Genomic DNA, 23413 nt, shown 5'->3' with positions numbered 1-23413 from the left:
AGTCTAAGAACGACTGGGGGGTGTAGCTTGCATGCTTTGTGCCGATCAAATCGGCCGCGTTGCCTGGGGACTCGCCTTTGCTCAGCGCTTCCCAGCGGAGAGGTGATGGTGGTTTTTCTTGCTGCATCCCCTTGGCCGGGTTGCTGCGCTGTGGGAACCACCGCTTGAGGCTTCGTTTGGCTGCTGGTTGACTAAAATCCCTTATTTTGGCTGCTGATCCCTTATTTTCAAGGCTGCTGGTCCCTTATTTTCAAATCTGCAAGTTGACAGCTATGTTCCAGAACAGATCCAAATGCTCTTGAAGGCGGAGAACTCATCATTCAGGATTACCTGTAAATGTAGTTTGTTTGTTACACTGGGAGTAGAGAGCAGCATTGTGAAATCATTTGCAGATAAAATTATTCAACTTTAATTAGGTATGACTGCATTGTGTCCAGTATTTCCTGAACTTTCTCCCATTGAAACACTCAGACATATTTTTCTTTTTAGCATAGTTTTTATTCATTTTCATCTTGAAACTGTTTAACATGATGGCATTAGGCTATATCTTTGTATACATTAGAGCATATGACATGCAACAATGTGAACAAGGAAGGACAATAACTAAACCGTACATCCTCTCATAGTGCCTAAATCCATTCCTACAAAGGTTATGGGGCCCAGTGAAGACAAAATTCAAAGTATTATAGTGGGTGTGGCTAGATTTTCTTAAGAGAGAAGAGAGATTCAAAGCGGGCATTTTTTCTATTTCCTGGTGAGCACCTGGTGACTTCCACTGACTCCAATGTGAAAGGGATTAGCTCCCTCTTCCCTCTCAGAGCAGAAGCTAGTCCAGATACAGAGAGAAGATGGCTGTTTTATTCTAAGCCAGAAACAGAAAGTCACTTAACTAACTGACAGCATGGAGATGCCAAAGGCAAACCCATCTATTACTAGAGACTTTTTAAAGAACCCGGAGGAAACAAAGCCATTGCCTGACAACAACAAATACAGCTCAGCAATACTTTTATACCTGACCATGACATGCAGGTTGGTTATACCAAATGCAGTGATTATTCTGAGCAGAAAAGTGAAAGTTCCTACTGAACACGACTGGACAGCTATCAAGAGAGTTGTCAGACATCTAAATGGTATAATGAACTGTAAATTAAAGTTGCCAACTTACAGTGATCCTGAACAGGTAGGTTACATGGACACTGAATGGGCTGGGGGTGCAAAAAAACTATAAATCTGTGGGTGGGTATGTCTTTATGTCTGCCAGTGGGGTAGTTATATACAGAATTGTATAGCCTTGTCTTCTACAGGATCCAAATACATTGGAGCCATCCTGTCTGAACTAGTTAAAGCCAAGCCAGACTGGTGGGCTCCGATACTAGCGGAACTATTCACTGTGGTGGACAAAACTGGAATTCTGCCTAATTCATGGCAGAATTCCATAATTATTCCAATCTTTAAAAAGCGGGACAAAAAGTTACTTTCGAACTATCGACCAATAAGCCTATTGTCAAATATTGGGAAATTGTATGCAAAACATCTATTATCCAAATTAACTACGTGGCTTGACCTAAACAACATCATAGGCCCAGAGCAGGCAGGGTTTAGGCCAGGGAAATCCACTTTACGTATCTGTATAGTGTTATCCCATTTAGCCACCAAGTACATGCGACACCATAAAGAAGGACTATTTGTGGCCTTTTTAGATCTTAAGGCTGCTTTTGACTCAGTCGACAGAGGACTGTTATGGTCCAAACTGGAGACACTGGGCTTAGACCTGATACGGAAGGAGGGGGGGTACCGTTCTCGGTCCCTCCACCAGCACCAGTGGACCCGAGGCGACGACCTCGACGGCTCCCTAACCCCTCAAACCCCACACTGTCGCACAAGCACCACACTGCACCCTAGTCCTGTAAATAAAGGACTTCTCCCTCTCCCTCTATACGGGCGAAATAAGCCCACCATCTTTCTTAAGCTTTCCTCTCGCTCCATTTCTAACGTGGGTAGACCGTGTCAAAATGCATCTCCCATTGACTATAATGGCCGCGCTTTGGCCAATCAGGACCGTGCATTCGCCGTGCAGAGGTAGCTCAGCTAGCTTTGCACGCCTCATTTAACCTCTTGACAAGTTGCTGACAGCTCCCCTGCTGGGAGAACAATGGAACCGAAACTCCTGGACCCTTGAATGTATCAAGAGCTGCAACAATGTATCCATTCACTTCCGACTTTGATTAACAATATGAGAGTGAACTTGAAATAAGCTAAAACTTCTAAAATTCATATAAAATCAACCATAGTACCGATTTCCTTCGTTCTGGTGTCAATCGACTCAGCTCCCTCAGGACTCTATGACACCCTACTTGCCTCCATAATCTCCTAAGCGACAAGTCACGTACTCAGGAAGACCCTAATCCTGTCAGATCGTTCTGCCAAGCCCTTCCTCCGGGCAATGCCAGGTGGCAGACGATGCATATCTGGACTATTGTTTTATCATCACTGGTACTCAGGAAGTGCTTATCTATGCATATCTCTTACTCTGCGCACTACCCCCTCCCTTCCCTGAAATGCTAATGTGTGTAACCCCACCTTTCCGTGACATATTCATGATGTAAGTCGTGAAACCCAACCTTCCCATAATGTATTCATGACGTTTCTTGCACTGTATTCTGGGACTTGGAGGGAACTTTTAAAAGTTGGTGTCACCCCTTTTCTGGCTGTTCAATCTTGTCTTGAACCTGTTGCGCAATAAACCTTGGATCTCCGCATCTTGCTCCTGCGTCCGGCTGAGCTCATTTTCCGCTAGGACCCGCGGACTTAGTCCGACGAGCCGGGAGGCTGAGCAGACTCGCACCCGGAATTTTTCCGTAACAGACCCCAGGTTACTTTACCTGATTAAAAAGCTTTACTCAAATAATACCTGTCGTATAATAATAACTCCAGGAGACGAGGTGTCAGACCCTGTTGCTATAAATTGAGGTGTGAAACAGGGATGTGTTCTTGCTCCCTCTCTTTTTAATCTCTTCTTAAATGACCTTGCCCCATTACTAAAACTGGTGGATGCTCACAGCCCAAAACTCAATGCATCAAAAATTCCCATTCTCCTATATGCACATGATATGATTCTGCTCTCATGGACTGTTGTTGTTGTTGTTTAGTCGTTTAGTCGTGTCTGACTCTTCGTGACCCCATGGACCAGAGAACGCCAGGCACTCCTGTCTTCCACCGCCTCCCGCAGTTTGGTCAGGCTCATGTCTGTAGCTTCGAGAACTCTGTCCAACCATCTTGTCCTCTGTCGTCCCCTTCTCCTTGTGCCCTCCATCTTTCCCAACATCAGGGTCTTTTCCAGGGAGTCTTCTCTTCTCATGAGGTGGCCAAAGTATTGGAGCCTCAACTTCAATCTGTCCTTCCAGTGAGCACTCAGGGCTGATTTCCTTAAGAATGGATACGTTTGATCTTCTTGCAGTCCATGGGACTCTCAAGAGTCTCCTCCAACACCATAATTCAAAAGCATCAATTCTTCAGCGATCAGCCTTCTTGATGGTCCAGCTCTCACTTCCATACATCACTACTGGGAAAACCATAGCTTTTACTATACGGACCTTTGTTGGCAAGGTGATGTCTCTGCTTTTTAAGATGCTGTCTAGGTTTGCCATCGCCTTTCTCCCAAGGAGCAGGTGTCTTTTAATTTCGTGACTGCTGTCAACATCTGCAGTGATCATGGAGCCCAAAAAAGTAAAATCTCTAACTGCCTCCATTTCTTCCCCTTCTATTTGCCAGGAGGTGATGGGCCCAGTGGCCATGATCTCTCACGGACTAGAATTGGCTTAAAGCATTTGTTAAGTGCCTGTATTGACTGTCTAGTATGAAAATGAGTATGAATTTTGACAAAAGCAAAATAATGGTTTTCAGGAATTCTCATAAGAGATATACTTGGGTTTTTTGGTGGGAAACACATCCAGGAGATATTTGAATTCAACTACTTGGGGATCACTTTCCATCACAGGCTCCAGTGGTCTTCACACGCCAGCAAGCTGTCCATGCGGGCCATATTGCGCTTCTTTGCAACAAGAGGTAACCAACACATCCCTTCAGCCCTCAAGGCTTTTAATGCTAAAGCCAGAGCTCAGCTGCTCTATGGAATTCCAATCTGGATGTCAGGGTTTTCCCAGTCAGCGGAAAGAGTGCAGGCAGCCTTTCTATTTAAGATCTTTGCTGTCCCACGATGCGTACCTTACGCAGCCCTGTGTTTTGAGGGAGGCCAACATAAGCTAGAGACAGTTGCCTGGACGAGTTTTCTTTTATGCTGGCTAAGCATCTGTTTTTCAGACAAAGATACATTACTCAGTGAAGTTCTGTCTGACTCCTTCCCTTCCGCAGGGCTACAACTGTTTTGCACAAAGATACGGCAACTCGGGCTTTCAGAGGATCTCCTGGACGCTGTGGCTTTCCCAGTTGCAAAGACCATGTTAAAAACTAGGCTGTGGGATCGCCAGGAACTAATCTCAGTTGGGGAAAAAACATGCTCCCCTCTTTATTTTCAACTCTCTTGGGTGCAGGAATTTAATCTTAATTATTTACAATTTTCGTTTAATGCGCAAGAAAGAAGGACCTTTTCACTGGCTAGGTTCAATTCTAATCCTTCTAACCTCCCTTGGGGTAGGTTTGCAGGTTTGGCAGAAGGAGATAGGATCTGCCCATGCGATGCCCACCTGGTGGAAACTCTAGCTCACATGGCCCTTAAATGTAAAATGTATGATGATCTCCGCCAACAGTTTCTAGACCATCTATGTATTCCAACATGGAAACCAGAGGACGGAGGTTATGCGCTTCTTATTACAGGGGAGAGACCAGGAGCTCACCAAGACAGTAGCTAAGTTCCTCTATTTGATTTTTTGTTGCGGAAGTATGCTACAGGATCCTGCCCTTGCTGGAAACCCACAGAGATGAGGCGGATTGCTCACCTCTTCTGCCCTTTGGTGGGTGACTATGCCATTGGGGTGGCAACGAGATCATACTGGCCTATCTATTCTGAATGTATTCTGAATGTTCTTATGTAATGCCAATAAAGGTTACTTGACTTGACTACTTTGGAGCCACAGAAGCTAATATAACCAACTTCCTCAACTTCAGCATAAGGCATGGTTTCCAGACCCTTTATCGTCTTGGTCACAATTCTCTGCATTCTACCTGGGAATATGATGCTTCAAGATATTTGAAGGTATACCTTAACATGGGAATACATGAAACCAGCTTTGCTGATTGATCTCTATGCCTCAAGTGTCATAAGAACTCAGGGCCAGGTTTTAAGTAAGAGATGCTCCAATGCTAGTTTCACGGGATTCGGCAGTATGGCAGGTAAAGGGGAACACTTCAGGTTTGTGACAAAGCATGCACCAATTCCACCACTAGGCTACTCAATCAAAACACCCCTGTTGAACAGGAGTGTTTAAAAAAAGGCTCGCATTGCACATACAGGTAGGATAAGCAAGCCAGGAACTTGTGAACCTTAGGAACGTGGTAGAGCGCAGAGCTGGTGGGGCATGGGAGGTGTTATAACCCCAACAGCAGGAGTAAGGTCCAGGTCTTCTTGAGATGTTCCAGTGGGTGGCTGGAAGGTGAATCTCTGCAGGAGACTTGTGAAGAAGAGGAAGAGCTCCATTTTGGCAAGAGTCTCACCTATACATGCTCTCCGACCTGTAAGGACACACAGGCAGCAGGGTTTAGCAGTTGCTCAATAGCATCATCACAAATACTTTGAAGCAGATTAAAATGCAGAGATAAAATAACAGCTCACAGTGCCCACCTTAAAAGAATTATGAGCTCCCAATACGAGCCATCCTGCAATGTGAAAACCAGGGGTGGAAAACCTTTCTCAGCCTGAGGGCCACATTCCCTGGTGAGCAACATTCCAGGGGCCGCACACCAATGGTGGCCAGATCTGGTGCCAGAAATGGCCACAGCAACTGATGTGATTCTTACCTTTACACAATAGGTTACATTCCAGCATGTAAAAATCCCATTGACTAAGCACACACTATGCAGATATACACAAAAGTAAAAAAAAAAAAAAGTTACCTGCAGAGAAAGGCATGAAAGCATCTCTCTTTATGAATTTTCCTTCAGAGTTGAGAAAATGCTCAGGATAGAATTTATGTGGTTTCTCCCATTGAGATTCATCATGCAGCACAGAAGCCAGCAATGTTATGATGTATGTCCCCTGCAAAGGCAAAGCAAGAGTTATTTAAAAATAAACATATGTCTCTGGTACAATAAATATTCAGTGCAGGAGAAATGAGATTTGAGTTCATCTGAGAAATGTCTTTAGTTCGAAAAACTTTAACATATAAGTCATGGATAATCGGCAGTGGGGAGGACTGCAGGGCCTGCTCCCTTCCAGGGCCTTTTCCAACTGGCCCAGGCCCTTATTTGGAACAAACTTTTGGGGAAGTGTGGGAAGTGTTCTGCCATTGCTTCCCTGTTCCAAGTGGTTAATGTGTTTTAAAATGTCCTCAAGCTGTCGGTGGCAATTTAAATTTTTATTTCTTTATTTCCTTTTTTCTTTGTTGGGGGTGGGTGGGTGGGATGGATATTTGGTTGGGGATTAATTTTAGTATAATTGTTCTGTTCTTGTTTTTTGTTCTTTTATTGGTTCTGTATAGTTTGTGTTTCTTTTTAAGGGGCGGGATCAGGGCTGCCTGGGAGTGGGGCCCCAGCTAACACGATGGCTGGGACAAGTTCCACAGGGGGGGAAGCACTGGGACACCCGATCTCGGTGATCATGGGCAGGAGGAGGAGTTACGCTAAGACCAGACCATGTCATTACCGAGGAGGCAGGTTTAGTCGTTGTTTGAGGACTATCCCTGCCTCCGGGTCTGGCCTTGACCGGATGGATACTGGAATCAACAGGGGAAACCCACATGACCTGAAGGGGTTGCTGTGTAATGCCAGGTCAATGATGAATAAAACTACTGCCATCCACGACCTGATTGTGGATGGAGGATTTGACTTGGCATGTGTGACAGAGACCTGGTTGGAGGAAGCAGATGGGCCTGTTCTTGCCGCTACTTGCCCACCAGGTTTCTCTTACGCACAGCAACCCAGGTCTGTGAGGGAACATTCCCAGATCCGCGGAAAGAGGCGGTCATTAAACTGCTTCTTAAAAAACCATCTTTAGACCCGGCCAGTATGGCCAACTATCGCCCAGTCTCAAATCTTCCATTCTTGGGCAAGGTAATTGAGCGCGTGGTTGCTGAACAACTCCAGGCACGCCTGGAGGATGCGGACCATTTGGATCCCTTCCAATCAGGATTCAGGCCTCATCATGGGACTGAAACTGCCTTGGTCGCACTGGTTGATGATCTCCAGCGAGCTAGGGACAAAGATGAGAGTTATTTCCTAGTTCTGCTAGATCTCTCAGCGGCCTTTGATACAATCGACCATAACATCCTTGTGGACCGTCTAGAGGGGCTGGGAGCTGGGGGCACTGTTATACAGTGGTTTCGCTCCTTCCTCCTGGGCTGTGTTCAGAAAGTGGTGGTGGGGGATGCGTGTTCAGACCCCTGGGCCCTCACTTGTGGGGTGCCTCAGGGTTCCGTCCTCTCCCCCATGCTTTTTAACATCTATATGAAGCCGCTGGGAGAGATCATCAGGGGGTTTGGACTGGGTGTCCATCAATATGCAGATGATACCCAGCTCTACCTCTCTTTCAAATCAGAACCAGTGAAGGCGGTGAAGGTCCTGTGTGAGTGCCTGGAGGCGGTTGGAGGATGGATGGCGGCTAATGGATTGAAGTTGAATCCTGACAAGACAGAAGTACTGTTTTTGGGGGACAGGGGGCGGGCTGGTGTGGAGGACTCCCTGGTCCTGAATAGGGTAACTGTGCCCCTGAAGGACCATGTGCGCAGCCTGGGAGTCATTTTGGACTCACAGCTGTCCATGGAGGCGGAGGTCAATTCTGTATCCAGGGCAGCTGTCTACCAACTCCACCTGGTACACAGGCTGAGACCCTACCTGCCTGCGGACTGTCTTGCCAGAGTGGTGCATGCTCTAGTTATCTCCCGCTTGGACTACTGCAATGCGCTCTACGTTGGGCTACCTTTGAAGGTGACTCGGAAACTACAACTAATCCAGAATGCAGCAGCTAGACTGGTGACTGGGGGCGGCCGCCGAGACCACATAACACCGGTTTTGAAAGACCTATATTGGCTCCCAGTACGTTTCCAAGCACAATTCAAAGTGCTGGTGTTGACCTTTAAAGCCCGAAACAGCCTCGGCCCAGTATACCTGAAGGAGCGTCTCCACCCCCATCGTTCTGCCTGGACGCTGAGGTACAGCGCGAGGGCCTTCTGGCGGTTCCCTCATTGTGAGAAGTAAAGCTACAGGGAACCAGGCAGAGGGCCTTTTCGGTAGCGGCGCCCGCCCTGTGGAACGCCCTCCCATCAGATGTCAAAGCGATAAACAACTACCTGACATTCAGCAGACTTCTTAAGGCAGCCCTGTTCAGGGAAGTTTTTAACATGTGATAATAGTGCATTTAACATGTGATAATAGTGCATTTTTGGTTTCTATGGAAGCCGCCCAGAGTGGCTGGGGAAACCCAGCCAGATGGGCGGGCTATAAATAATAAATTATTATTATTATTATTATTATTATTATTATTATTATTATTATTACTATATCTCCCACCAGAAAAGGTTTCTTTTCCAACCTTGTTCTCCTTCCCACTGAGATGTGTTTAATGGGTTGAAGCTGATGCCTGACAGCTTCCGAAGGGTAGATTGCATGCTTACAGTGCAATCCTATACAAGTCTGCTCAGATGTCACCCACACTGAAGTCCAAGGGGCTTACTCCCAGGATAGCCTTTAAATATATTGTAACTAGTGGGCAGCAGTTCAATGAAATGTATCACCTTTGGAATGAAGTAGCCATTAAGGGTAACATCTTTAGCCGTGGCATGTGGCAGGTTGGTTGGGTTAATATTGGCAAACCTCTGGATCTCATGGACCACAGCATCTGTATAAGGCATTTTTGTTCGGTGTTCAATCCTTGGCTGGGAAGATCCAACAACCTTTGCAATTTCTTCTTGGACCTTTGCTGGGGGAAATTAAAAGAAAAGCATTAATTTTTCTGCCAAGATTATCTCTTTGATTCGGCTTTTGTCTCTCAAAATACTAATCTCTCCAGCATAGAACTGGAATAAACTGGTTCTCCAATTCCCTGGGCTCACATACTTAATCTCTAGAATGTGACACGGGTATATTTTAAATAGGACATTTTAGCCAATAACTTGATATACTGATGGAGAGATATGCATCCAGGATGATTATTAAAATATCACTGCTGGGAATATCCTGAAGTGGTATCTTTTACATATAATGGTAAAAACCAAATATTTCGTGATCCTACTGAGCCATACAGATTTTGGAGAAAATATGGTGGAAAGTTAGCTAGAGAAAGAGCATTTGGACAGGAAGAGGAAGATTCAACCGAGGTGGAGGCGAAAGAGAAATAAATATGGAACAAGATGGCTTTGAAAATTCTAACTTGGAATGTAAATAGGCTAAATAATAAGACTAAAGGGAATAAAATTGAACATGTAAAGAAGTTAAACTTGGATAAATAAAACTTAAATAAAAGGTTGGGAAACTACTTTGTAACTTCTGATGTAACAAATAAGAGAGGAGTTGTAATGTGTATAAAACCAGGGTTGGACCCAAAACAATTATTCAAAGACCAACAAGGAAGAATATTGATAACTTAGATACCATCACATGGAGAAAAAGTATTATTAATTGGTGTGTATGCACCTAATGAGGAAAAAAAACCAGATTTTTAAAAGAGGCTAGAAGAAATATTATTTGAAAATTTGAATGAAAAGATTATTTTGATGGGTGGTATGAATGGTGTAGCCTCCCTAGATTGGGACAGGAGGCTTCTAAAGATTTGTATATTAAAGTAAAGAGGGCAGAAATTCTATCAAGAACATTATGAGACTACAACTCTATAATAGTGGAATTAAGAACAGGGACAAGTTTCCCGATGAGATGAAGACTAAATGAAAATTTATTAAATGATCAAGTAATATTAGAAAAAGGGGACAAAAAAATTAAAGGCTTATTTTGAAATTAATTTGAACCAAGAGACAGATTCAAAGGTGGTATGGGATGCCAGTAAAGTAGTAATGTGGGGGGGGGTGTTACATAGCAACGCGCATAGCAAAGAAATATTAGAGAGCAGAAAAAAACAAGAAATTTTACAAGAAATGAAAGGGAACGGGAAAGAATTAATAAATCCCCCTTGAAAAGAGATAGTGAAACGGGATATCAATATGTTGCAAATGCAATATTCAATTATAATAAACCAAGAAATAGTGGAAAATTAAATATTTAAACAGAAACAATTTCAACAGGCTAACAAGTCATGAAAATTATTAACTTGGCAAATAAAGAAGAAAAAAGAAAAAACCTGCATTAATAGAATAAATGTAGGAGGTAGAGTTGTGCAAAATCTGAAAGAAATAAGAAATCAATTTGTGAGGTTTTTATACAGAACTATATTGAGCTAATATGAGGTAATTTAGAAGAAGTGGGTAGATATTTAGAAGACAGCAGACTACCTAAGATACCAAAAGATAAAATGTCATTTGTTAATGGACCTGTCACAATGATGGAATTACAGCAAGCAATTTTAAACGGTAAATTAGGGAAGGCACCCTGACCTTATGGACTTTCATCAATATAATATAAAAAATTAAAGGATTACTTAATACAACGTTTAAAAGATATTATGAATACATCTTTGAATACAGGAAAGTTACCCAAATCCTGGAGGAGTGCGTGCATAACTTTGATTCATAAGCAAAATAGAGATCCAAAGCTGGTTAAGAGCTATCAACCTATTTTGTTGTTGAATAAAGATTCTAAACTGTTTGCAGACAAATTAGCTAATGGGTTGAAAACTGTATTAAAAGAGGTAATATTATGAAGCACCTTGTCTGTACTGGTTGAAGGAATGGTTGTTATTGAAGAATCCACATATTTTAGATTTGGAAGGTCATGATATCATTTTTGGTTGGCACATTTATTTGTGGTATGAAAAGGTGAAAGTGCATAAAGGTTTTACAAACCATACAATCATAATATTAACTACTATAAAACAGAAATTCAATTAAAATTAATTTTAAAAATGCAAACCATATAATTGGGGGGGGGGATTATAGAGTATGGGATCAGTATAAAAACCTGTTGGAGACCAAAACACCACTATGGCTTTCACCTTTAGAACCCATAGCGGTGAAAAAGAAAAACATGATGGAAAATTGGGCAACATACAAATTTAAGTGGAGAAGGTGGAGAATTGAAATTAAAATAATGATTTATCAGAGATGTTAACAACATGATTACAATATCATCATTTGAATGAAGTATTTTAAAAGGATATATAGCAGGGGGTTGGGGATGAAACATCACACTTAGAAAGAGACCTGTTAAACTGTAATGTTAAAGCGATATCTAAAATGTATGAGATATTATTGGAATGGGAGACAAAGGATGAACAAGTGAAATCTTCAATGATACTCTGAACAATAGTTATTGGTAATAACATAGAAATGGATGGATGGGAAAGTTTATTGAACATGGATATAAAATTTACATAATGTTATACTTTAAGAGAAAATTATATGAAAGCGTTATATAGATGGTACTTAACACGTAGTAGATTGGCTAAATGTATAAACCCAAATTGAACATGTGCTGGAAATGTAAAGAGAAAGAAGGTACCGTTTTTCATATGTGGTGGCCTTGTAATAAGGTTAAAACTTACTGGGAAATGATATATAATAAAATAAAAAAGACGTTTAAGATGTTTAAAAAACCAGAAGATAACTTTTTTTAAAAAGAAGAAGAAGAAGAAAGGAATGGAAATGGTTTATTAAATATTCACAAACAAACTGCAAACAGATTAAGACATTGGCAGGATTAATGTAAAAACCTGCAGTCTCAAAGTATATATGGGATATATACAGGAATATATATCTAAAATAATATGTTGAGATAATTTGGAGTATGCAAGAATATGAAATGAAATGTAAAGAACCACAGAAAGAGGGAGAAGGCAGTCCAGGTTGAAATGTTAAACTTATGACTGAACAATAGTTGTTATACATATACACACACACACATATGCAAATTATAAACATTTTCTCTCTCTAATAGTTACATATAACTGGAATTAAGATATCTCAGAATAATGGGAGCCAACCCAATTAAAAGCACTCACTCTGAATTTCAGGATATTTCATCATTAGAAACAGTCCCCAGCGAAGTGTGGTAGAAGTGGTCTCCATGCCAGCAGCTATTAAGTTGGCCACAACAGTTTTTAAGTTTTCGTTGTGGAAGAATCCATTCGTCTTGTTCTTCTTCTCCTCCTGTGTTGCAAAGAGTATGAATGGGTTAAAACGAATGGAGTGAGAAAATTTCATATGCAGAGATAAAAATGAATACCTGACAGGACCTGATGATCAAAGTATTGCTGCTTGCTGAGCAGTGAGAGATTCCAGGTTTCCAGACTATGCGATGATGGTATAGGGTTTATTTACACATATATACAACCCGAGCCTAAGATGGAGGGGCTCAGCATCAAGACCCCAAAATGTCTTGCTTCTCCATAGTCACAGCTGTTGCTCTCCATCTACCAGCTAAGAGAGGAGGTTGGGGAAACTTGGCAATCCAGCTCCTTCTTCTTTGATACTCATAGTGGTGCTTAACTCCTCAGCCAAATGCCTTTGTTTAGACCAGTGGTCTAAACTTTTTATAACTACTGCCCACTAATGCATCTTTCCTGATGGAAAAATTTTCTTACCGCCCACCAGTGTTCAATGAAAGGAGGATTCAGCTTGTGCTGTAGAACCCCTACCATCCACCTAGAATGCTGAAACGCCCACTAGTGGGTGGTAGGGACCAGGTTGATAACCCCTGGTTTAGACCAGGCAAAGTCCAGCCCTCCAGATGTTTGGGACTACAATTCCCATCATCCCTGACCACTGGTCCTGTTAGCTAGGGATGATGGAAATTGTAGTCCCAAACATCTGGAGGGCCGGACTTTGCCTATGCCTGGTTTAGACAAAGGAACTAGTGGTAGTATTTACGTGACACGTATATGGCCCTCATCTCACAAAGAAACTTGTCTGACTGATTCAACAATAGATTCAATTCCATTAGAATTAACCCTTACTGGGTGCAAGATCCCCACAATTTGGAACATACTCAGGCATCTTGCAGACTGACCCCATAAACCTGCAACAGTATTATATGATTACATCCATGGAAGACAGCATTTCTGGTGAACACTTGTGGAGATCTGAAATCAGGGTTACCATAAAGTGTTGCTTTTTGCTGACATATATCGTTCTCAGCTGAACATCTCATAAGATCTTTAATGTATTTACTCATAGTTTAAACTGGAAAAATGACTCAGAAATACCACATATTCATCTGGAACTGTTTCATTAAACTGAGATAGACAATGTGGTGCCCTCCATATTTTGGAGATAGCAACTACCTTCAGCCACACTTTTCAACACCTGTAACACAAATAGAGTTGCTGGTTGTAATAGCTGCCTGTCCTGCTGGGAGTCAGAAGGAAGTGAAGAGAGGAAGGAGTTCTTCCAATTGTTCATTCAATAGTTGCTGTACGGCACCAACCAACAGTGGTGTGTTTTTCAGGATATTCACCATACTGAGCACTTTTTCTAAGATCCACAAAGTCCTTGCTTATCAGGGATACATTCCTAGCATTTTTCTCTCACAAAGGCGCAGCCATGCAGTTTCACATTACAACCAGCAGATTCACAAGTGAGGCAGAGGATCAAAAGCAGAGTGAAATAACATTAAAACTTCTTAGCTGTTTAGAACCTTTATTTGATACATATGTTAAAAGATGCTTTTCAACAACTTATATTTCCACTATTACTTTGCTGCATATTTTGTGATTTTTAAATCTCTGCTAGAGTTCTCTCATGAAACAGTATTTGCCCCAAAATTGGATCTTAGCACCCAATAATTCTACTTTCTACCATTTTCCCCCATTGTACAAACACCTACTCTCCCAAATGGCCTCCCTGCCTATCTAAAAGAGGCCCAGCCTCAGACTGCCATGTATTTGCAGCAGGACAAGCTAGAAACCAAAAAAGAGGAGAATTTTTTAAAAGAGAAAACAAAAAGAAGGGGGGAGGATTATAATTCTAAGCTCTTTATCACTTATACCTTAACCCTACAGGCAGTGTAGATTGAAAATTAAAAGCAAATTCAGACCGATATATCTTATAACTTTTCCAACCCTTTAAAAATAATTTCCAACCTGTTATTTAGAACTCTGTCGTCACCCAACCACCTGTTTCCTTTTCTGGGTGCTAATTAATTGGTAAACAGAAACTCCGATTCATATTCATTTCCAATCTTAGTAATGGTTAAAAGAACTGAAGCCATAATTTAAGGGTGATTGGTCAGTGCATGGGCCAATGTTTTTTCCTTGCTCCGAGATGCCTCCCCACCCTCAAAGTTTCCTATCTCCTCCAGTGTGAAGAACGCCTTCTTCTCAGCATGCAAGGCATTTTCCCATCGCCCTTGTATCAAAAGGGAGTCTGGCAACCATTACCTCTTATCACTGCATAATTATCTCTCTTGGCAGAAGCTCCAGCAGCTGATGGTCAGTCTGACATAATTCCACCCCTGGAAATTCATATACGCCCATTGGCCTGTTTATTTGATCAGGGAATTTTTTTCAGAAATGTTGGTGAGCACACAACCTTTGCCCCTGCAGAGGTAACTTCTGTAACACATTAACAACGGCTGACTATTGGGAAAGGGGAGGAAGTATGCCAGGTTGGTCCCTTCTGAAGTGAGACTTCCTGACTACAACTTATGCATTCACTTGCAAACACGAATTGAAAATGTCAACGCTTATTCTGGGCCAACTTAAAAGACTCCATTACCTCTTGTTGTTGGATAAGAAATGAGTCAATAAAGCTCCTCTGGTCATTTTCATCCAAATCTCTGAGGTGTTTTATGAAGGTGGCATTTATGAAGGCAAACAGCTCATCTCTGTTTTGATTGAAAGTCTTAGGAGCCCCCAAAAGAAAACCAAGAGCAGGAAACATGTTATACAGCTGAAAGGATAAACATGTGAAAAAAGGAAAAGAGACATTAGGAAAGCTCAGTACAGTTCTCTCAGCTGGGTCTCTCAAAGCATGATTGCCCAGATACAACACAAAGCTCTTGAATGGCATTTGGAATGGGGGATGGGGTAACTCAGCATAGCATAATTTACGTGCAACCCCAGAATAATACGCTATGGCAGTTTTCCTCTGGAGGTTCGTCTTCAGAGAGGGAGATCTGCCCTTGGAGGCCCCTTCTGAGCCATCATGGAACCAACTATCACTTGTTTTTCCTTGTCCTTGGAGTCCCAATGGCAGTGAGACACGAAAGGGTGTGTGCAAAAGAGACTTTATTATAGTTATGGGATGACTGTGCCATGTGAGTTTTCTAAATATTTTGAATCATCACCAAGTTTCTCAAGAGACCAATATTCTGTGTTTTGTGGTGAAACCTGAACAATATACTATAAACATGTTTCCCTGCCCACTTTGCATATACTGTTATTAAAATCAACTGTTTGTTTGTTTTAATTGGAAAAAAAATAGATTACCATGACCGAAGAGCTTCCAAAAAGTTGGGCATTTTCATTAGTCAACTTCAGAAGTCTTATGTATGTGGGATCTTCATAATCAAATCGCTTGCCTAGTAGTATGGACACTATTATATTGGCAACAGCTGCATTCATAATTGTGGTGGTCTCAGTCGGGTTTCCTATACATGAATATGACAGTTAAACAAAAATATTCTGTTGAAATTCCAAGTATGGAAAGGGCATTGTTTTTAAGTCTGCTCTTTGTTGCCTTAAATCCCTACTGGCAGCTTCCCTATGTGTAGACCTCCTTTATGAAAGAAACTGATCCTAAGTGCTGCTGGATGTGGCCATAGGTGGGCTAAGAAATGCTTAAAGGGGCTTGGAAGTCACAGCAGCTATTGGAGTATAATCTACACACTACAGAAGAAAAAGACCGATTACATCTCCACAGGAAACCCTGGGAACTGTAGTTCTGGAGTTAGCCATAAGTATGGGCTCATCCACACTTCCACTTCACACATGCTTTCTAGGTATGGTTGAAGCATTTCTCCCCCTTCCCCATTCCTTTCCAAGGGGAAAACCACTCTTTAGCAGTAGATCAGAACCAATGGCAACTGGAGAAAGCCCAAATTGCTCAACAGCGTGGTTTTTCCCAAGGGAAAGCAACAGGAGAAGAGGATATGTGGATGAGCCCTGTGGAACACAACACTCTAAGCACCTTTAAAGTGCTATGCTTACGCAGTGGTTTGACTTCACCCCTGGAGGCACACTGGGATCTGTGCTTCTGGAAGTTAGGAATATGTAACACGATACTATGGTAGTGTAGCTATGCACCAGAGGAAAACACCAACCCACCTTCGTAAGATTCAAATTTCTTTATCAGGACACTGCATTCCTCAACAATTCTATCCTCGATGGACCTCTTTCCCATTCCGTAATCCCGTAATGTGCTTACAGCAAACCGCCGCATCACTTTCCAGTTCTCACCATTAGACAGAACTATACCTGAAGAGATGGGAAGAAAGGTTTCATGTCTGCATGGCCAGTGTACAAAAATATCAATAAATTATGTTCTGCATTTCTTCCATGGAACTGAGAATGGGTCCCAGCTATTCTCCCATTCAGAGTCAGACTTCTGAGCTTTGACAAAGTAGCTGGTAGATGTGCCATCAGAGCATGACCTGAGAACACATAGATAGAGAGGATAGAGTAGAGGATTGTTTGTACATGTCAGGGGTCCCAGCAGCACTCAGCTTGATACTTTGTAATCCATGGGCGGACATTATGCCTCCTTCATGTTTCCTCTCTGTATAGGCTGGACCAGAAAATGGTTAGTCAGTTTCCACCCGGTGTGTGGCATTACTTTTCCATGGGACGATTATTGGCAGGTATCATGCTGAGGAGAACTACAATGAGGAGGCATGGTGGGAGCTGCCTCTTCCCCCTCACCCTGAATCTCCCCAGGAGCAGGAGGACAGTATAGATTTAGATTGGTGGTTTGCAGAGGGGCATAGCTGAGAAGGCAAAAGCTGGGAAATACTGGATGGAGCTAGGAGAAGAAACACTGGAAGAGAGAGGGTTTACACATTCACAGTTGTTGGATAACATCCTCCTCCCCTCGATCTAGGAGGGCTCAGAAAGTCTCCGAACAGAAAGCACAGCAACTACATGCTCAGGTTATGAGATGTAGAAGTGATGTGGATGGATAGGGATGGCAGGGGGAGGGGGGATCCTTAATTGGGAGCACCTCCATTCTAGCGGGAGGCATTTGTTGTCCCTTGCTGTGATTATTGAAGAATTCTAACTGGTAAGAAGACTCTGTTTCCTTTGTTCTGCTTATCTACTGCCATGGGGGGAGGAAGCCAATTCCCTGAAGCCTGACAGTTATTCACAATTCACATTACCAGTTTCAATAAAAAGGGAAGTGCCTCACCGAAGTCTTGTGCAAGCCCTTGAAATAATGGAACGATGGGCCTGTCTGCAAATGCGTCCCCCTGATTAACCAGAGCCTCCTTTACTGTCTCATATCCTGTCAACACCACAGTTTTCTGGGGTCCCATTTGGATGCTGAAGACAGGGCCATATTGCTCTGACAACTGGAATTCAACAGAAGAAAAAAATGGGAAACAGAGTATACCCAAAGAATATATTAATGTAAATAATCTCTGACAGAACTGACTGCATTAGCTTGCACATTTACCTAAGAGAAAAGACTCTTTTATACATTCCACAGAATCTAGTAGCAAAGTTTTACTATTTTTTTCAGCTTTTTTCCAATAACTACTATTGAACTCAGTAGAAATTACTTCCATGTCATTGTGCCTTGGATCGAGCTGAAAACATACGACTTAAGAATAGTAATTTTGTGGAATGAATTCCCTTTTTGTATCTTTGCAAATCACCATGCAAAACAGAATCCAAATAACATAATGGTAAAGCTAAAAGAGCATTGTCTATTCCTCAATGGCATTAAAGACATTTGCTACTAATAGCTGTGGCAGCAACATTTTCTGGACTCATGATACAGCAGCTCAGCCCTTTCACCCAGTTCAGTTGTGGTGCGGCAGCACAAATATTTGCTAGGAATGCTCAGGAAACCAGAACAAAATAGGCAGTTGTAAGGATAAAAGTGATTATACCTTTAATGGCACCTCTCAAATCTAGTTTAGAAAGATAGGCTCAAGAAGGAGGTTGGGCTGGGCAAGCTTTGCACAGGCACTTTTACATCCTTGAAAATGGAGGCAGAGTCAAACGTGATTCGACACCAGACACCCCCAGTCATCTTGTTCAAATTACCAGTTATAAATTGCAACTAGCTCCTATGACTATTTATTGAGAAAGATAAGAGGAGGTTCTATAGCACACAAAGGGGAGATAAGATTTATAGTCTCTAAAAGAACAAAATGTAATGTAATATGTAGTAGTAGTAGTAGTAGTAGTAGTAGTAGTAGTAGTAGTAATTTTCTACCCCGCTCATCTGACTGGGCTGCCCCAGTATCCTTTAGCCTTGCCATGAGAAGAACTGGAATCTTTACCTTTAACATGGTTCTGTAAGGCCTCTTGAGATCCATGATGTGGAGATTCCCAATGAGAGGTAAAGGCCTTGGACCTGGTGGAAGATTTTGGGAGCTCTTGTTCCAGAAAGCACCCAGTTTCAAGACAAAGGAAATCATAAGGATAAAGAGGAACAATGCTGGAATCGGCTCCGTCCAATCCATTTTGTTTCAGCAAGCAATTATTTGGGGTAGTGGTTGTAATGAAAGCCACAGTGCAGTTTGGTCGAGGACAATGTCTTGCAATTGCAGTGAGCAGCATATATATTATGCTAGGTACTGTCTCTAGCGAGTCATTAAACCACCCACTAAAACTGAAAGTGTCCTGCTTTGCCCCTCCAATTTTTTCTTCTCCTCCACAACTATTCAAAGCTGTATCTTGAATGATTTGCCTTGCAGTTTAATATTTACTCAAGGGGGAACTGCCCACTTCCACAAACTAATGCTTTCCAGAACAGATTCAAACTCTCTTGAATCTGGCCGCAGACCTGTCACTCAGGATTATCTGTAAAATTAATCTGTTATAATGGGAGTAAAGGGCAGCATTGTGAAATTCTTTGGAGTAATAATTGGACTGCATTTAGGGACGGATGTTTGAAAATGCACCAGTGTGGACTTCCAGTGAGGCAAGATGGCAAGCCCCACAGCAGCATGGAGCCTCTGAGGACCATAAGCACCAATGGTGCTGCCTGGCTGGTGCCCGCACTGCCAACTCGGCCACTGCCGCTGCTGTGACCAGTAGGTTAGCACGGGGCCCAACAGGACAACCAGGGAGGCTGCACCTTCCAGTCTCCCCAGTGGCCTTCACCCCACGGGACCTGAAGGATCTCATCAACAGCCCAGCAGAGTTCCAAGGCCTGGAGGCCTCCAGAGCCAAACAGAAAAGAAGAAAAAACCTCCAGATGAAAACCTGACAAGCCAAAGGCCTACACTGTCTAAGAGATTTCTATGAAAACAACAAACCCATACCAACACATGAAATCCAAGACAAACTAGGGGACACCTAAATACCTTGGCTAACACACCAACAACTACATGCCTTCTTAAACAACCCAGCAGTAAAATTAGCAGCCATTAGGTCCTTGACCACCTTCAAAAACTTTCTTTTGACAGCAGAGGGACACAGTAAAGGGATGGTATCCGCAATATAAAAAATATTGCTCCAAAATCCCACAACCCCCCTTGACACAATCAAAGAACAATGGGAGCACAACATAGGCTATGAAATTAACACTACCCAATGCACTAGAATATGGTCTAAACCTCCCTTTTAGACCATACCAGCCAAAAGAATGGAACTCTGGAACTCACCTACAATACAGGTGGTACTTCACACCATGGAAACTGGCACTGATACACCCAGGAACCTCATCACGATGTTGGAGAGGCTGCACCTCCACAAGCACATACCTCCACATGTGGTGGGAATGCCCTCCAATCCAACCCTTCTAGACAGCAGTCCTACAAGAGATATGCAAAATAACTAAACAGATATTAGAACTCACCCCAGAACTGGCCCTACTGAACATCTTCCAAGATCATAATGACCACTCACATTATACAGAGCTTATAACCCACCTACTCTCAGCAGCCAGAAGCCTCATAGCCAGACACTGGAGAGACCTGTCAGGAGTAAACATGAACCAATAGTATCAAATTGTATGGGAAATGGCCTTACTAAAAAAGCTAACTACCGTATTTTTCGCCCTATAGGGCGCACCGCCCCATAGGACGCACCTAGTTTGTTTGGGGGGGGGAATAAAGAAAAAAAATTATTTCCCCCCCAGGCGCGGGGCTGGCGTGGGGGAAGCCCGAGCTTCCCCCAATCCCAGCCCCGAGAACAGCCTGCTATCCGCAAGCCTAGGGAGGCCAGCGGTAAGTCGCGCCGGTCTCCCCAGGCTTCGGAATGCAGGCAGCTCTGCGCAGCCATCGGGAGGCGGGCGCGACTTCGCCCCATGCTCAGGATGGCTGCGCAGAGCTGCGCTGGCCCCGGGGCTGCAGGCAGCTCTGCGCAGGCATCGGAAGGCGGGCACGACTTCGCGCCCCGCTCAGGATGGCTGCATAGAGCTGCGCTCACCCCAGGACAGCAGGCAGCTCTGCGCAGCCATCGGGAGGCGGGCGCAGCTTCGCACCCCGCTCAGGATGGCTGTGCAGAGCTGCGCTCGCCCCGGGACTGCAGGCAGCTCTGCGCAGCCATCGGGAGGTGGGCGCGACTTCGCGCCCCGCTCGGGATGGCTGCACAGAGCTGCGCTCGCCCCAGGACAGCAGGCAGCTCTGCGCAGCCATCGGGAGGCGGGCGCGACTTCGCGCCCCGCTCCGGATGGCTGCGCAGAGCTGCGCTCGCCCCGGGACAGCAGGCAGCTCTGCGCAGCCATCGGGAGGCGGGCGCGACTTCGCGCCGCGCTCAGGATGGCTGCGCAGAGCTGCGCTGGCCCCGGGACTGCAGGCAGCTCTGCGCAGCCATCAGGAGGCGGGCGGGAAGTGGCGCCGGTCTCCCGAGGGTTGCGCAGAGTTTCCTGAAGCCTGGAGAGCGAGAGGGGTCGGTGCGCACCGACCCCTCTTGCTCTCCAGGCTTCCGCGAAAGCTGCATTCGCCCCATAGGACGCACACACATTTCCCCTTCATTTTTGGAGGGGAAAAAGTGCGTCCTATAGGGCGAAAAATACGGTAATACAGTGGTACCTCTGGTTACGAACTTAATTTGTTCTGGAGGTCCATTCTTAACCTGAGGTACCACTTTAGCTAATGGGGCCTCCTGCTGCCGCCGCGCTGCTGGCACACGATTTCTGTTCTCATCCTGAGGTAACGTTCTTAACCCGAGGAACTATTTCCGGGTTAGTGGAGTCTGTAACCCGAAGTGTTTGTAACCCAAGGTGTTTGTAACCAGAGGTTCCACTGTAAACTGAAACTGACACAGGGACAAATTGAAGAGGATGCCTTCACCCCAGTATGGCTCCCCTTTATCACATACACAGCCCAACAATAACAAGAATCCACTGACAGCATACGGATCAATCTGGCTTACCTAACCCAACAAGCCCCCCCCCAATGCAAACAAACCCCACTGCAACCAACCACAGAGAACCAACCACGCCCTGGTCTCCCCCAATCCCTCTCACTACCAAGGAATTAATAGAGAACCTGCTCAGTTGACACTGACAGGAAACCCCACACATACACTATACAGAAGAATATAAGCCTCACCACCACCCCACACCTCCTCTCCCCTCGCTTCTTCCCCAACCTTATACTGTAGTCAACACTAATGTCTCACAACAAATGTAACTGATTTGTAAGAAAGACTGTACAACCTGAAAAAAGAGACAAGATACTGTATTTTCTGGTGTATAAGACTACTTTTTAACCCTGGAAAATCTTCTCAAAAGTCAGGGGTCGTCTTATACGCCGGCTACAGCAGCAGCTCCTGCAGTAACTCCCCACCAAAGGATAAAACGACAGCAAATTAAATCAGAGGACACCAAGCTCTCTAGATGAAGTAGAAATACGCTTGAAAATTGGCCCCAGAAGCCCCCCAGCCACTGGGAAGTGGAGCGGATTTCCGAGCCAGACTTGAGACTGGTTTTTGGTTTTTTTTGTGTTTTTTTTTTTTGGTGTGCGTTGGAAGAGGGGTAGTCTTATACGGCAAGTATATCTCAAACTCTATATTTTAACTGGAAAAGTTGGGGAGGTCGTCTTATACGCCCAGTTGTCTTATACGCCGGAAAATACGGTATGTACTTTTTTAAACCAATAAAATCTTTAATAAAAATTAATTAAAAAGAAAAAAAAGAAAGTGCACCAGTATTTCCTGAATTTCTCCCATTGAACCCCTCACAAAGATGTTGCCACATCAACCAGCTCAATGGTGTGATGGAGTGGAATCTGCATTTTTCTTTTTCTTTTTAATTTTTTTCTTAAAGGTTTTCTTGGGTTACAGAAGTACAAACATTGTCTCCATTTTCAGATTATAAAGTCCTTTTTACAGATCAGCTGTATTTGATGTGAGACTTCAGTGTTGCTAGGGTTGCCATACGTCCAGAATTTCCCGGACATAGCCATTGGAAACAGCGTCCGGGTGAAAAACACTGAAATGTCCAGGAAAATCCCAACATATGGCAACCTGTGCCAGCAGTGTCGTTTTTGGCAATTTCCCCTCAGAAAAAGCTCAACAATTTTGTGCAAAACTTTGCCCCCCAGATGTTCACTTTTTGAACTATGGCAACCCTGGCTGTTGTACACAGTAAAAGGTTGAGGGGAGAAGCCGGGGGGGGGAGAAGGGGGTTAGTTTTTGTGGCAGCATGATGTGGGTAGGTTCTTTTTCTATTGACTCATTAGGTTTCATTTGTTGGTGGGTTCACATTGTTGTCTTGTTGGGCTGTGTGTAGAATAAAGGTGAGCCACACCGGGGTGAAGGCATCCTCTTTTATTTGTCGCTGTGCGAGTTTCCGTTTGCTGGTTAGCTTTTAGAGTAAGACTGCTTCCCATACAGTTTGGTACCAGTGGTCCATGTTCACTCCTGTTCACATTCCCTTCAGTGGAATCTGCATTTTTCTGTAGCATCTTGCTTGGTTCTCTTTTTGAGCCATTTGGAGTTATTTGCCCCTTTCTAAAATATGCATCTGTATCATACAACAAACCTGTCTTTTTACTTCCAGGGCTCAATCTGCCCCTCATGCTT

The 23413-nt window shown here is 43.7% G+C and overlaps 1 protein-coding gene across 1 annotated transcript; it reads right to left on the bottom strand.

Annotated features, from left to right (window-relative positions):
* Positions 1–476: 476 nt before the first annotated feature.
* On the bottom strand, positions 477–19090 carry LOC310759402 (cytochrome P450 2K4-like). The gene is made up of 11 exons (XM_083606593.1): positions 18718–19090; positions 17616–17778; positions 16538–16687; positions 15701–15861; positions 14988–15161; positions 12275–12422; positions 8904–9088; positions 6070–6211; positions 3805–5688; positions 2868–3129; positions 477–1771 (listed from the first exon to the last, which is right to left on the bottom strand). Exons 1-9 carry the CDS (start codon positions 18898–18900, stop codon positions 5501–5503), a joined length of 1494 nt encoding a protein of 497 aa, XP_083462719.1. The 5' UTR covers positions 18901–19090; the 3' UTR covers positions 477–1771; positions 2868–3129; positions 3805–5500.
* Between the last annotated feature and the right edge of the window lie 4323 nt (positions 19091–23413).

The sequence above is a fragment of the Podarcis filfolensis genome (genome assembly GCF_964270895.1).
Source record: "Podarcis filfolensis genome assembly, chromosome: 3".
NCBI classification, from domain to species: domain Eukaryota; kingdom Metazoa; phylum Chordata; class Lepidosauria; order Squamata; family Lacertidae; genus Podarcis; species Podarcis filfolensis.
The sequence above is the reverse complement of the archived record's forward strand: the minus strand, read 5'-3'. Positions and strand labels throughout refer to the sequence as shown.